The 15,519-nt window shown below is 40.2% G+C and overlaps 1 protein-coding gene across 1 annotated transcript; it reads left to right on the forward strand.

Annotated features, from left to right (window-relative positions):
* The first annotated feature begins 7,871 nt into the window (after nucleotides 1–7,871).
* On the forward strand, nucleotides 7,872–15,078 carry cdc23 (CDC23 (cell division cycle 23, yeast, homolog)). Its single transcript, XM_049592424.1, has 16 exons — nucleotides 7,872–8,007; nucleotides 8,475–8,547; nucleotides 10,359–10,496; nucleotides 10,602–10,644; nucleotides 10,733–10,838; nucleotides 10,944–11,076; nucleotides 11,258–11,435; nucleotides 11,533–11,630; nucleotides 11,932–12,013; nucleotides 12,270–12,423; nucleotides 13,505–13,624; nucleotides 13,729–13,804; nucleotides 13,893–13,954; nucleotides 14,170–14,248; nucleotides 14,697–14,816; nucleotides 14,919–15,078. The coding sequence occupies exons 1-16, from the start codon at nucleotides 7,895–7,897 to the stop codon at nucleotides 15,069–15,071; spliced, it is 1,728 nt and encodes a 575-aa protein (XP_049448381.1). The 5' UTR covers nucleotides 7,872–7,894; the 3' UTR covers nucleotides 15,072–15,078.
* The last annotated feature ends 441 nt before the right edge of the window (nucleotides 15,079–15,519 follow it).

The following is a 15,519-nucleotide window of genomic DNA, read 5'->3' on the forward strand; positions in this document are numbered from 1 at the left end:
ACATATATGTGGGGGCAGCTGTGGCTCAGGAGGTAAAGTGGGTCGTCCACCAATTGGAAGATCGGCAGCTTGATCCCCAGCTCCTTCAGCCTGCATGTCAAAGTATCCTTGAGCAAGATACTGAACCCCAAATTGCTCCCAATGGCTGTTCCATCGGTGTATGAGTGTGTTAAAGAAAAAAAAACTGAGTAGCAGGTGGCACCTTGTAGGTTAGCTTTGGCCACCAGTGTTTGAATGTGTGTGTGAATGGATGAACGTGACTCGTGGTGTAAAAAGCACTTTGAGTGGTCGGAAGACTAGAAAGGCACTATACAGGTGCAGTCCATTTACCCTTCCATTTAACATTAATGATAGGCTATCTATTATCCATGAATCTTTGTGCAATCATGTGAACTAGCCAACGCTAAGTCATTGTGCAGCACCTGTCCATAATGGCAAGGTGGACTAGTGTGCTAACAGCTATCACAGACGAAAGTGCAGAGGGCGAGGCTAATACACCTAGCCATGCTGCAAGCTTTGCTGACTAAGCAGCTACAGGTGAGCACAAACCATAAAAGACCCAAAAATATCCAGAGAATGATCTCAATTGCATCCCAGTTTGACGCAGTGTATGTAGTAGGGGGAGTCTGCTCCATCTCTCTCTCAGCTAAGGGGTCCTTGGCATGGAAACGTTGAAGAGCCCTGCTTTATACTTCTACTCCACATTTCAGAGGGAAATATAGCACATTTTATGGCAGTACACTTATCTGACAACTGGAGTTAATGGTTACTTTAAAGACTAAGATGTTACATAAAGAAACGTATGATAAGCTCATAAATAAAACACATTGTTAAAGATTAAACTGTTTGCATTCCCAACCTGTTGACTCATGACTCCCGACAATAAAACTTTATTTGTGGCTCCTTTAGAAGTTGAGGAGTGGTTAGTGCTACAGTTCCACCAGATGCTGCTTACACGCTGACACATCAGTATTAACTGTTTACTTAAAGGGACAGTTCACCCCAAATCAAAAATACTATTTCCTCTTAACTGCAGTGATATTTGTTAGTCCATATCAGGTGTCAACCTTGTTTTAGACAAGTGGGCCGGACCAGTAAAACAACTGCATAATAACCTATAAACAGCATCCCCTTCAATTTTTTCTCTTCTTTTAGTGTAAAGAAGTCCTGTCTGAAAATGTTCATCCATTTTCAAAACAAATGATGATCAGCGCGCAATATCCTAGAAAAATATGTGCAAATTCAACAGTATGTCTCAGTTTTTCCACATTCAGTCAGTCTACTACTCACTTTCACAACATGTGCTTTTTTTCATAATTTTCTGCTATTGGAGAAGCAGCTGAAGTCATCCCCTGCTTTACAAACCATTTACAATCTGAAGTTTTGTCAGTGCCTCAGCGGCAGGGTTCCACTAATACTTTTTAGGATAGATGTCTGATACAGATTATTTTGTACTGAAGCTGCTGATTGACAATATTCTGCACAATGATCAATATCATTATCATATCAGAAAGTATCCATTGTTATTTAAATTGCCCCTGAAACCTCTCAGCCTTCACATGCGCATCAACATTAGCTGTGCAAAGTCATCTAGTGGGCCAGATTGGACCCTTTGGTGGGCCAATTCTGGCCCCTGGGCCCTATGTTTGACACCCCTGGTCTAGATTGTTTTGGTGTGAGTTGCAGAGTGTTAGAGATACCGGCCATGGAGATGTCTGCCTTGTCTATAATATAATAGAGCTAGATAATACTCGGCTTGTGGTACTCAAAGTGCCAAAAAAATACATTTTAAAAACTCAACAGCAATTTCTCTTTACGGAAATCATGACACGGTTACTCAAGATAACGAAGAGGGAAGCATGCATCTGCTAGCTCATCTAACACCACTGGGCTAGCTAATTTTACAGCTCAGCCGAGGAGATGCCATTAATGTCTACATCTCACGCTGTCATGAGCCTCTCGTCCATAAGTAGATGTGCACTTTCTTCTGCGTGATGATTCAGTTGACTGGTGTAGATCAGTGGAAAGAAAATAGTTCCTACATGAAACTGTCCACAACAAGGTTTGTGGATTATCTTAAGTCACCAGGTCATGATTTCTGGAAAGAGACATTGCTCCTGAGTTTTTCAAATATATTTTCTGGCCCTTCTAGCTCCACAAGCCCAATGCAGTCTAGCTCCAGTATATTCAAAGGAAGGCAGACATCTCTACAGCTGATATCGCCAACATTCAGTCACTCACAACAATATGGATTGATGTATAGCCCTACAGGTAAGAGGGAAAATGTATATTTTTGATTTTGGGGTCAACTGTCTCTTTAAGTAGATTTTGAATCAAAGACTGCCTTGGGTGTTTTTAGATTGTTGCACTGGTTCTTTCTCTAATGTAAAGGATCTGAATACTTCCTCCACCACTGGTATTTTTACTGTCTCATTATGGTACAAAAAATCCCATTAAGGCCATAAATACAATCGGGTGACTGTGTCCCTGTGAAGGCAGTGTGGTGCAGTGCCCAGTGCTCAGGTGGTGGCTGCCCTGATGAGACATGGCTGTTGGCTGTTCTCAGTCCAACTAAACAACATCATCAACAGCCAATCACAGGGTCCTGCGCTGGGCCCTGAAGATCAGAACCGCAGGGACTGGGCACGCCTGTAAAGCTGCATTTTCACGCCTATTTACACAAATGTAACAGATGTACAGAAATGTTTTTGCTTTAAGGGGAAATTATTGCCGGGGATTTTTGCTCGGGAAATATGTTTTTCAATTGCCTCAGATGTTTCAGCTGATATTATTTTTCAAGTATTTTGTTACTATCTCACCCAGCCTTAGCAGTGGAGGCAAATCTACTTCACAATCTTATGCTGCTTTGGCATACAGCTGCGAAAAAGAAATAAGAGAAGAAATAAGAGCTGAAAGTAACAGTATCCAGGCTTTTTTTCTAAGCATGAGTATGTATTTTCTGGTGTGGAACAGATAAAAACTCATCCATTTGAACTCATTTGAACCTTAGATCTCTCTTTGAGAAGATAAATTGAGGAGTATTTGCTTTATTATTCACCCACATAGAGCATCTCATATTATTGGGTTATTTTGGGGCTGAGTGACTTTTGTAATTTAAAAAAGAAAAAAATACAGCAAATCAAAACATACAATAATTATGCATGGTATGGATTTTTACAAACAGCTTTGAGTCCCAAGGTGAACGCGTATACACACACTTACAAACACACATCCACTGAAAACAATCAAGCATTGTTGGCATATTTTCCTTTTCAATTACACAGCTGTCTCAAAATTCTGTCTCAGCAGCTCCATCATGCACTCCACTGCCCCATACCTGCAGGATATGTGTGTGTGCGGAGGGGATGTTTAAGTGAAGTGCTATAGAGGCAAGGAGAGAAAAGAGATGTGTGTGTGCATGACTGTAAGAGAATGAGAGAGGGAGAGATGAAAACGAGGAAGCGAGGAAGGGCTGAGTGAAAGGGATGGACTATATATGGCCCGTCTCTGCACCTCTTTCAACCTGCTCAGTGAGCCATGTGCTCGGCCTTGTAAACTGCAGTGCTACTTGATTACTTTGTCAGTCTCCTAAAGTGGCTTTTGCTCTGTTGAGAAAGTAGAGGAGACACGTCCGACAGAGGATGTCCAACAGAGAGAAGCCAGAAGTGCAGGGAGGAGGTGAGAGGAGACACTGCATCCAAATGAAGGGAAAATTATATTCTGCTGTCTTGTGAGTGAATAATAGCGTATCATCATCCGCGTCAAGTTTTTCAAACCAAACAACCAGAACCTCAGTATCATCATGCAGCACTTCTGTGAGGGGGCCCATCCTCCCTCTGCTGTGTACGTAGTTAAAAACTATTCTGGTCATCCTCACATCTCTTTAAGGAGACCTGTGGGACTGGACACAATTAATTCCTCATTTCAAATTCCCAGTCCAGTTCTTTGGATACAATTCAAGTAATTATGAAAGACATTTCAAACACACTACTCCTGAGGTACCTTTCAAGGAGAGGGGAAGGATATGGATGGTCAACTTCATGAAAAATGGTGATGATACATCATTTTATCCCAGCACTTTCAAGGCAAACATAAAATGAAAATGGAACATATTTTGCATGGATGATTTGATCTACACGTTTCAAAGTTTTTGTCTGGTGTCATGTTCCTCCAACACTGAAGGTGAATCCAGTTAGACAGCGCCATCCCTTGGCAACATTAGGTACTTATGTATTTGTACAATCCATCCCCATCTGCCAAACGTCTGCTCACTGCTTGTGCCTTCTGCTCACCAAAATGCTAAAGTTTATAATGAATGCCTATTGGCACAACAAAATACATGCAGCATAAATATCTTCAGGGCCTGCTGTGGAAAAATAAAAACTACTGACAGTTGTGAAAAACAAGCAATGGCCTTCGATTAAGATGCTGCACCACTAATACAAATGTGATGGGAGGATTCACTTGATAACAAGGATAAAAAAGGTTAAGCTCTAAATTCACTGAGAGAGTCAATGTTAATTATTATAATGAATGGGGTAGTTGCTATACCCTCAGGGGTCCTAGAGGGTGTCAGGCGGTAACCAGAAAAATGGGGAATAGAAAAATGGGGAATAGTTAATTTTCACCATTAAATTCACCACAGACGTGAGGCTAATGTGAATAAGAGACATAAGAGTGACTTTTCTGGGGGTTCCAAATGGGGGTCCATGACCTAATGTCTATCAATCTAGGGGTCCTTGACATGAAAAAGGTTAAGAACTGCTGATTTAATCCTCTTCAAATCTTTTCTTTTGCACTCGAGGACTTGTTTTGTCTGTTTGCTTCAGGAACAGATTGTACATCATTCTCAACCAAAAGATGACTGCAGTTTTAAAATTCATAATATGTATTCAGGCACAGTTTCCTCTCAAGTGCATTGCATGCTTTTTCTTTTCAGATGGCAAGCTAATGTTTCAAGGTTTTATGCTGTACATTAGATTCACTGAATAGCCATTCATAACTGCAAATACCAAACCCAAATAATTTGTCTATCCAGACTGAATAGAAGTTGAAGAGGAGAGCATGCGAGTGTATTGATCTCGCTGCATAGCCCACTTAAATTCCTTTTGCTATTTGATATTGATGGATAAGGCGACTGTGGACATTTGTGAGGGCAGATCAGACAGCGCTTTGTGTTGTCTGTGGTTGCTGTGTGCATGAAAGAGATGACACGTTTGCTATCCAGACATCTTGGCCAAACAATACTTGAAGAACAAGCCCTCTCCATGATCAAAGTGCTGTTGGCAGTTGTCATGTGGGTTTTAGTGGCAGCTCTCAGTGTGTGAACACCTGTTGGTCTACTGCTTCAAGGGTGCATGCTGGTCCTTTAAGACTTTGGTGGTGGATTTAGAATTTCTCCTACTTACAACTTTTGAACTTTTGCATCAGCTGAAGATGTTGGTTGTCTGTCCAAGGCTGGTCAGATCTGCGTTAGTGGCTGAAAACTCCAAGTAGAAAGAGAGAATTTGAATAGCATACATAAAGAATCTAGTCTTGTACTTCTGTGCAGTGTGGTGGAAAACCCCAAGCCAGTGATGCAGCTGTTTTTGACGGACAAGAACATGATGAGCCGTGTCAGCTCTGCACCAGTGAAGCATGGCCGAGCATAGAGGCCAGCGACAGGGGCCGGGCAGGCAATCAAATAAGACACAGTATTAGCAAAAGAAAGAGTTATAATATTGCTGCTGTTTCAAAACTCACTCCTGAATTAGATATTGATTAAATAAGTAACTGTTGTTTCCATGAAAGCGAATGCAGATAATTCTGACAGCACAGAAATAGGGTTTAGTGGAGCATTAAAGAGTCTCTCTAAAGACAAACATAAAGATTGAACCCTATGACGGCAGTTAATGTATAGTGCATTACAGACTCACGTAATCAGCAAAGCTTTAGTCGCCGTGGACAATCAGAGGGTTGGATAGTTACAGATTATTTGAACCAGCAAGGTGTATTCTGATGTAGTACCTAAGAAATGTAGTGTTTTTGCAGGAACTGTAGGGATGTTATGGCAATTCTTTTGAATTTAAATAGAAATCTATTTGAAATATATGCTTAATTTCACATTTTACACTTCAAATATGATTATCTGAAAGGTTTTTAGACCAAAGGAAGATCAGCCCCATCCTATCCTTTTAAGAGCCATGCAGGCAGCTTTGTGCCAGACAGGGAGAGGTCTGAAAATAAACTGCAGGTTAGGATTTTTGTCGCTCTAAATAGTAACAGGGACATTACAGCAGTCATCAGCAAGCATCTGAAAACTGGAAGTCATGCTATGGCTGTACAAGTGGGGTATGCAGTAGCTAACTGCATGGTGACATGATGAATACTGGAATTAACTGTGGGTATGTTTGTAGTACCAGCTCCAAAAACCAATCCAAACAAAGACTTTTCACGCTAACCTGGACTCTTGTGTATAGACAGCCTCGAGCTAAGTAAGCCCCAGGTTATGTATTCACAGCTGGATATCAGACGTCTTCAGAATATTTTACGCTCTTGACTTGGTCACACTGTAGCCACATCACAATCATTTGATGGGTAATGAACATATTAGTCTGTTCTAACTTCATTTCACAGCAGTTATTTTTAACCTTGATCTTTTTAACCTCGGAAAGTCAGGGATAACCCTGCTCTGAAGCAGGGTAAAGCCCTGGGCTAACAGTGAGGATATCCTGCAATTGAAGGTTTTGAGTGTGAAATGACTGTAAGCTCAGGGCTAACAGAGCTGTAAGCCCTGGGCTAACGGAGGTCTCAGCCAAAGGTTAAATATAGAGTGAAAAGTCCTTATGGTGTTGTGGTGTCTTTATCCATAGGCTATATGATTGCAGGTGGAGAAAACAAAACAGTTCTGCTCTTACTATGAATGGAAACCTCAGGTGGTACTGGACTGAAACACCACTGTGCATACTAAGTTACTGCATAAATGTTACAAAACACATTTGTTATTAGACACCATTTTACTTTAAGTGCATTGCCTCTTTTTACTTCTGAAATTGCAACATTTGTTCCACGGACACAAGACTGTCAGAGACAGAATTTACATAGGAGACATTACCATTTAAGAGTCACAATTCAGGCAAACAAATAAAAAAGATTGAAGCTGTGCAGGCTGGAGTGAAGCATTTAAGTGTATGCATCAGAGCTACAAAGCTTTGAATAAGATGAGGTAGAGAGGCTATTGGAGGCTACTGACGGAGCTGAAATAAGTTTCTACTCCTAGAAAAACTCAATTGCTTTACATTTAGGCTACTTGTACACTCATAGCCTGCCTCCACATATATAGTGAAACCTCATACATTTTATGGAGAAATCATTAGAATTCTAATCCACATGTTGCAGTCTGACATTAAATAACCTTGACATTAACTTTAGTGTTGAGGTGGCTGAAGAGAAATGTTCTGGTGCATGACCTTGAAAATTAAAACTGATATTTTACATAACATAGGCTAATGCATATTTTCAGTCAATAAATTTAGTAAGTTAAGTTTTTAGGTGTCATTGTTTACTGAAAAATCTCTATTGTGTGCTTGAACTTCTGCCTTTACTTAATAATGTAGTTTACTGACTAGGTCTATACGAAATATTGTGAAAAATACAACTTGCATTGACTATGCTGTTATTTGGCTGGGTATATGTGGGTGTGTTAAAATGTAATATGTGCAGGCGAGCACACTAATACCTGTGATTTTTTAAAGATAAGTTACAGGGTTTTAATTGCAAATGCTGTTTTTCTCACGACAAAATAACAACAATGCTTTTATTGTGGAAGCAAGGGCAAAGCGGAAGTGACATAATTCTTGGTGGGCGGGACTACCTCTTTGTAACTTCCACCAATCGCATACAAGCTTGGTAAAATATGAAAATGGCGGCTCTCTGTAGTGAGTTTGGAGACCTGGTGCTAATCAAGAAACAGCTAATATCGGTGATATCGCTTTGTAAAGAAAGAGGACTTTTACACAGCGCGAAATGGTGAGACTGACTGTGACTAATGTGCCGTTACCTGTCTGTCTTTCTGCTGTGTTACCTTACAGATTAAGCGTTACCGCCAGTTATCAGTTAGCTAACGTTACGTTAGCAGGGCTTTTGATAAGTCTCATTTGCGTTAGGTTGCAACAATTAAGCTAAAATGGATTAAACCTATTAACACTAACGTTACTACTAATGATACATTTCAGTTAAGAGCGTTGTTGATTACTTACGTTGAAAATTAAATACGGCTGTAATGAAGTGTATAAACGCTACACGATGTGCAACAATGTTTTTCCTTTACCATTTACGTCGTTAAGCTAATTGTTGTTAATTGTTGTCGATTAGTAAATGTAACTAAAGTTACTGGACAAAATTACTATGTGCTTGCTGCAAGGAGAAATCTGGTGTGATTAAATGACTGTAATCAATGACACAGTTGTCACATGCTTGCTGTGTTTACATTTTAGGGCTTCTGAGTTGGCATTTGCTTTGGAGCCTCTTCCCAAAGATGAATTACCCCCATCGCCTCCTTTTACTGAGGTTTGTACTGTGCACTGCCAGCATCGACTCAGTTTCCATGTCATTTTAAAATTTCTACCATCCAGTTTCCCTCAGGTTCCCTTTCACGTAGCTTGAAGGTTTAAATTAATCACTGTATCCCATGCTTTCTAATAGGGGCACATACATACATTATATTCTTTATCAGGATGTTTCAGCTTTTCATTGGAGCTGTGTAATGTTGACACCTGAGGAGATTTTCAAACCCAATAATGAATTTCACTCATTCTTGAGCATTGGGACAAAACCTTTTTTTCCCTCTTCAATTAAGCTGGGAAAATATATTTTAAAAGATCAAAGTCTTGACTATTAAACCCTGTAATGAGCTAACCTCCCGGTGATTTTTTTTTTCTTAAATAGCATACATAATGGATACTAGAGGTGAAGTCTGACGGAGATGATGTCTTACAGAGTTGACAAAAAGTTATATATTTTTTAATTTTACAGCAGTTGTAGTGAGAAGACATTTTACTTTTCAGTGGTGCTAAAAGTTCTCTTGGTGCTTATCAGAATACTCCTTTTCAAACTATAGTACTTATTTAGTTTTGATTTAGAAGGGCTAGGGAGTTGAAATGTCATGGTTGAGACTCACCAGATAAATAGAAAGCTTACCGGTGCTTGAACAGCATTTCCACCCGATTGGAAACCTGGAGGTGAGACTGTAATCTTTAGCATATAGCTGACCCCTTTTATGCACGATTAAATTATGTTTTTGTTGAAATCTGACGGAAATGACAAAAAATCTTTGACACAGCTTTAAAGGGAAAAAGAAAGAAGACAAAGTTGAATGTAACAGTACATTTTGACACCGACTTAATCAGCACATACTGTTAGTTTTACATGTTAAAGGCTTCAACACATTTTTTAGTTGTTTGAAGTTGTGAATTCTTGTTTGGGACAGGGTGTTTACAAGTTAAAAAATGAAGGCAGATCAAAATATTTTGTAAATCATATTTATTTCGTATAAAATAAATCCTTTAAAAATAATGTTTCACCCCAGAAACAGAATTAGAGTGTTGATAAGTCACAGTAGTTTTTGCTTTTTTTGGCAGGACATGATTTGTCCTAGTTCAGTATCAGTGTCCTGATTTATTGCTGCATTATCATTCCATCAAATAGAAATGTAGATGTTTTCTCTATCATATTATACAAATTTCCTCAAAATGCAGCCTAACCTCCACCAGTGGCCCCCAACCACATTAGTCCCTACAGTTTTAAGTCTTTCAAAATAGATAACAAATATATACTTTAAGTCCTCAAAAGGCTAATTTGTTTCCCAAAATTATTTTGTGTATGTGGGATCTACTTTAAATAAACTACAGTGCCCATGTTCATTTTGATAACGGAACATATCACCCAGTGGAATGGTGAACATTGATGGTTTTTTTTAGTAGTTTTTAGACAACAGTGGTGATCTGTGACACAGATCAAGAAAAATAAAGAAGCAAAAACATACTTTAGAGCATTAAAAACTCAGTCAGCTGTCTTACACAAGGAAAGGATAAACAGAGCTGTGGAACTTCATTCTGTAGTTTGGTTTGCCATTTAATATTTATTGGTATAGTGTCTTTCTCCAGGAGGGAAAAGTTATACTGCCCCCTGGTGACAGTTTTTATTATGTAGAACACAAGATTGCCTTTTGATCATGTGTTCAGAAGTGACCTACAGTTACAACTTTATGAAAGCCCTTTTTGTTTTTTAGTGAGATTAATCTTCTTTTTTTTATTAATAAAATTGACTTGATACATGTGATTATGGTAACTTTTCTTTTACTTTGTCTTTCTCAAATACAGGAAGATGCACAAGACCTGGATGCACTTACACTCGCCAAATCCTACTTTGACCTGAAAGAGTATGACCGTGCCGCTTACTTTCTGAAAGGCTGCTGCAGTCAGAAGGCTTATTTCCTCTATATGTATTCTCGCTACCTGGTAAGGTTCTGTAGATATCTTTCGTGTCCACATCCTTTGAGCTTTGATTTTATTTTGATTACAATGCTTGTGAACCATTTTGAAACTTTCTGTCTTTGTCTTCAGTCAGGTGAGAAGAAAAAGGATGATGAGACTGTGGACAGCCTGGGTGAGGACTTGTCTGTTTGACATTTTTAAAGAGAACTGAAAGTACTTTTTTCCCCTTTTAAAACTTATTTTTTTGTGTGTGGTACCAGGTCCTCTGGAGAAGGGTCAGGTGCGCAATGAAGCCTTGCGAGAACTGAGGGTTGAGCTCAGTAAGAAACACACAGCAGGAGAGTTGGACGGGTTCACCCTGTACCTGTAAGAATGTTTCCTCCAATGTGTACATACTTTACTCAGAGTAAACAGAGGAATACAGTGGAATGCTCATAAACTGTACATGTATTTGTGAATGTGGTAACACAGGTATGGGGTGGTGCTGCGAAAGCTGGATCTGCTGAAGGAGGCAGTGGAGGTGTTTGTTGAGGCAATTCATGCACTTCCTCTTCACTGGGGAGCCTGGCTGGAGCTTAGTAACCTTGTCACCAACATTGAAATGGTAACTACCTTTGTCTATTCATGTACATTAGATAGCATTGTATCATTAACTTTATATTCCCATAAAACAAAACTTTATCATATTCAATTAATTCAAAGAAACCCAAAAGAAGTTCCATCTCAGGTAATTATATGGGCTGAAATGATTCCATCTACCCTGGTCTCTTGGTCTTTGTCCCCAGCTGAAGTCACTGTCCCTGCCAGACTGCTGGATTAAAGACTTCTTCATGGCCCACATGTACACAGAGCTGCAGATGATCAAAGAAGCGCTGCAGAAATACCAGAACCTCATGGAGGCCGGCTTTTCGAAGAGCACCTACATCATCTCACAGATTGCCGTGGCCTACCACAACATCAGAGGTTCATTTTCTACTTTTCATTTTGAGATTTTGCCTGTCAGAAATAACGTCAAGGGAACAGGTGAAGTTTTGCAGCACTCTGTTTCTGTTCATTTCAGATATTGACCAAGCTTTGGCTCTCTTCAATGAGTTGAGGGAGCAGGATCCGTATCGCATCGACAACATGGACACATTCTCCAACCTGCTCTATGTCAAAGTGAGTTCACCACTTGTGATGAATTGAAGGAGTATGTTCTCACCGGGAGGTTAGACGTCTCAAAAGTATCAGCCAGTAGGGATAAACATTTAAGTGGGACAGGTGCTTAGTGGCAGAGGGGGTATCTTGATGTTTTTATATGGCCTCTGTGAGTCACGCTTTCAGACTAGGATCTAAGTGAAATAAAAATAGCTGGTCTTGAACAGATTGATGTTCTTGTGAAGACACATTAATAAATATAAAATATAGATTTTTTATTTTGTTTGTTTCCTGTTGCTGATGGTAATGAATCTTTCCACAGAGCATGAAGCCAGAGTTGAGCTACTTGGCCCACAACCTGGTGGAGATCGACAAGTACAGAGTGGAGACGTGCTGTGTTATCGGTAAGATAATCTGAACAACACTAATGCCAGTGTTTGATTCTGCAGCATACGTTTTCAACAATGAAACGATTAATTGATGAGTTCATAAAAGTGTGTTGTAACAGCACAAACGTATTAACTGGTTACAGCTTCACAGGTGTATTTGCTCGCTCTTTTCTAATTTATGTCCCATACAAATTTATCAGCCGGTCAGTTAATTTGTATTGCGTATTTTGTAAAAGGGTTATGTGTGTAATAAGTTGTCTCTCATCCACAGGTAACTATTATAGCTTACGATCTCAGCATGAGAAGGCAGCTCTGTACTTCCAACGGGCCCTCAAACTGAACCCTCGATGCCTCGGTGCCTGGACTCTCATGGGCCACGAATACATGGAAATGAAGAACACCTCAGCTGCCATCCAGGCCTACAGGTCAGACTGAAGATGATGTAGAGCATAGACTGCCCTTAATTTGGTGGCTATATCAGTGTCTTATGTAGTGGGTAAATGATGACGTTTTTACCAGCTGTGACAGCTTTGTGTGTGTGTGTGTGTGTATGTGTGTTTGTCATCATGGCGAAACATGGTCTTAGTTGCAGCTACTCTAGCAGCACTAAGAGAAGCCATTTTGAGTATTTTGCCAGGTGTTTATATGTGTATCTGTGGACAGATTCTGTCAACGTGATGTCGTCACAGGTGTGTAGTTGAGGTCAAAATGAAGGCTGAGTTCAAGATGGCTGTAGTCCAAGCAAGGGAGCCAGAAACAGGGGGGGTAGGAAATAGAGGACTCCATTGGGATTGGGCTCAACACAAATCATGCAGGAGCAGGCAGTTTTATCTTTATTGAGGGTGAGAGCAGGTGGTTAAAACAATTAACATGTGGGTCCTGGAGATTAATTAACATGAAGGATGGAGACATCAACAAGTTTAGTGGAAAAGAAGATAACAGCAGGGCATAACAATGAAAAGAAAAGTAATATAAATCAGACATTTGGGGGAATTTGTCAGGAATATTACAGATTATAATAATAATACAGCAAATCTCAAAGACACCAGAATTACTGTAATTATGCACTAAGACTAATGTTGCTACTTATTACCAACAGATATGCATTGCTTCCTTAATACCACAGTAAAATTATGTATTTTCCTTGTGAGACAGGAGAAGACTCAATCTATTGATAATCAATTATTGCATGGGTGTGTGGTCAGTGTTTGTGTGGGCAGGCAGCAGCTGACACACACCCTGTGGGAATGGTCAGGAATAGATTATAGTAGTGGTCAGAAATCCAGCGAGAGAAGGCACACAGCCCCACACCTGGCTCTAGTGGGGAAAGGGTCAATGGTCCCACCACTTAACATCCCTGGCCCACATTCATTTTAAGTCGCCGATCATTGTATTGCAAATGGCATCTCAAGACAGTATCTAGTTACTTGTTGCCACATCTTTCACAGCAGTGTGGCTGACTCATACCAGCTGTATTGTTTCCTTGTTTATACTGTTTCCTATCAGGCATGCCATTGAAGTGAACAAGCGAGACTACCGTGCCTGGTATGGCCTGGGTCAGACATATGAGATCCTCAAGATGCCCTTTTACTGTTTGTACTATTATCGAAAAGCTCACCAGCTCAGGTATGGATGTTGACAAACTGCAGGTGTTACTAAGAATCAAAGTTATGTAGAAAGATATATGAATCTCATCATTTATTTTGACATACAGTGATGTATTTCCATAGGCCTAATGACTCACGCATGTTGGTCGCACTGGGGGAAAGCTATGAAAAGCTGTCACAGCAAGTGGAAGCCAAAAAGGTACGTACATTACAACTGCCAGCGACTCCTGGTGTGTAAATTCACAAAGCTTTCTGGCTGGTTTTTGACACATTCTATTTTTGTCTAGTGTTACTGGAGGGCGTACTCTGTCGGAGATGTCGAGAAAATGGCTCTTCTCAAGTTGGCAAAGTAAGTGTCTGCTGTATCCTGAGGAAATGTGATTGAAGAAAATCAAACATGTGGTCTCAAAAAAACGTCGCTCACGTCACATTTTATTTAAAATTTAAGCACAAAATGAAGATCCAGTCTGCAGCTTGCTGTCTTCTGTTGTCATTATGTCAACATGTAAATTGTATCACCCAGAAATAGGAGCCAATGTGAATTCTTTCTTATTCTTTTGGCAGGCTCCATGAACAGCTGAATGAGTCTGATGATGCTGCCCAGTGTTACATGCTTTACATCAAAGACATTTTCTCTTGTGGGGTAAGCATTATAAAGGATCCAAATACATATGCTACTTTTTGACACTCTTGCCAACAGACTTGTGTGTGGTTTTGATCTGGGCTGTAGCCATGGTTTTGGCCAGGCTCCTCAGTTACACTTAAGGGAAATGTTAATGCAACAGCAAATAGTTATACTTTGTGGCAGGAGTTTGTGTTTGGCTCGCTACTGTTTCTACATGATTATTCACGTGTGCACAAAGCAATGGTTTTGTTTGGCATGGAAAAAGTTCATTGGCTAAGAGCTCTGACCTCAACCCCATCTGAGACCTTTGGGATGAACTGAAAAGACTGGAGGCTGTTAGAGCAGCATATTAATGCCTGTGGTTTTTAAATGAGATGTTCAACAGTCAAAAAAGATTTAATGTTTTTTGCCCTTTATTGCATTCGTTTGGAAGAAATCCACGTAAGCTAAAATCTTGTCATCACAGGAGCAGCTGGAGCACGCGGAGGTGAGCACAGCCCTGCGGTACCTGGGTCAGTACTATTTCAAGAACAAGCTCTACGATGAGGCATCCCTCTGTGCCCAACGCTGTTGTGACTACAATGACGTAAGTGTGCCTGCATGATGTGAGCACTGTGTTCTAGTCACTGCAGTGGAGAGGAAGTATTAGTAACGCACTAACTGGTGTCGGTGGTCACTCTGCTCGTAGGCTCGCGAAGAGGGAAAGGCTCTGCTGAGGCAAATTTCACAAGTCAGAGATCAGATCGAGACGCCATCAGCAGATCTGTTCGCTCCGCTCTCAAACAACAACACTCCCGTCAGGAGGGTGTCTCCGCTGAACCTTATCTCCTTCACACCCTGACACCCACCCACATATTCACTGGCTTTGTAATGGACAGTTTGTAAATCCAACTGCTTGGGGAGGTTTGACTTTGCCAAAAGACAGTGTTGGAAGGATTTACTTGTTGGCGCAGAGATTTGTTAATGACATTAAAATGACGTTTGTTTGTAAAAGTTGCAATCCTGATCATTTTTGTCCAGGATAAGACACAATGTAATGTAAAAACAAGCTCTTGAAATGAATGCCTGGATCAGTTAGCATATTGTACATACTTTAGTCAACGTAATACAAAGTGTTTGAATACGTTTAATAAACATGCAACATTTGTCTAAGTAAATGCCAGGTCAACTGTTCAAAAAAAAAAAAAAAAAAGGCACAAAGATCCGCCAGAGCAGACACTCAGTACAAAGAAAAGACACCTTGAACTATTTACATATACACACCCACCCACACACAGAACAAAGACAGC

The sequence above is a fragment of the Epinephelus fuscoguttatus genome, linkage group LG12 (genome assembly GCF_011397635.1).
Source record: "Epinephelus fuscoguttatus linkage group LG12, E.fuscoguttatus.final_Chr_v1".
Classification (NCBI taxonomy): domain Eukaryota; kingdom Metazoa; phylum Chordata; class Actinopteri; order Perciformes; family Serranidae; genus Epinephelus; species Epinephelus fuscoguttatus.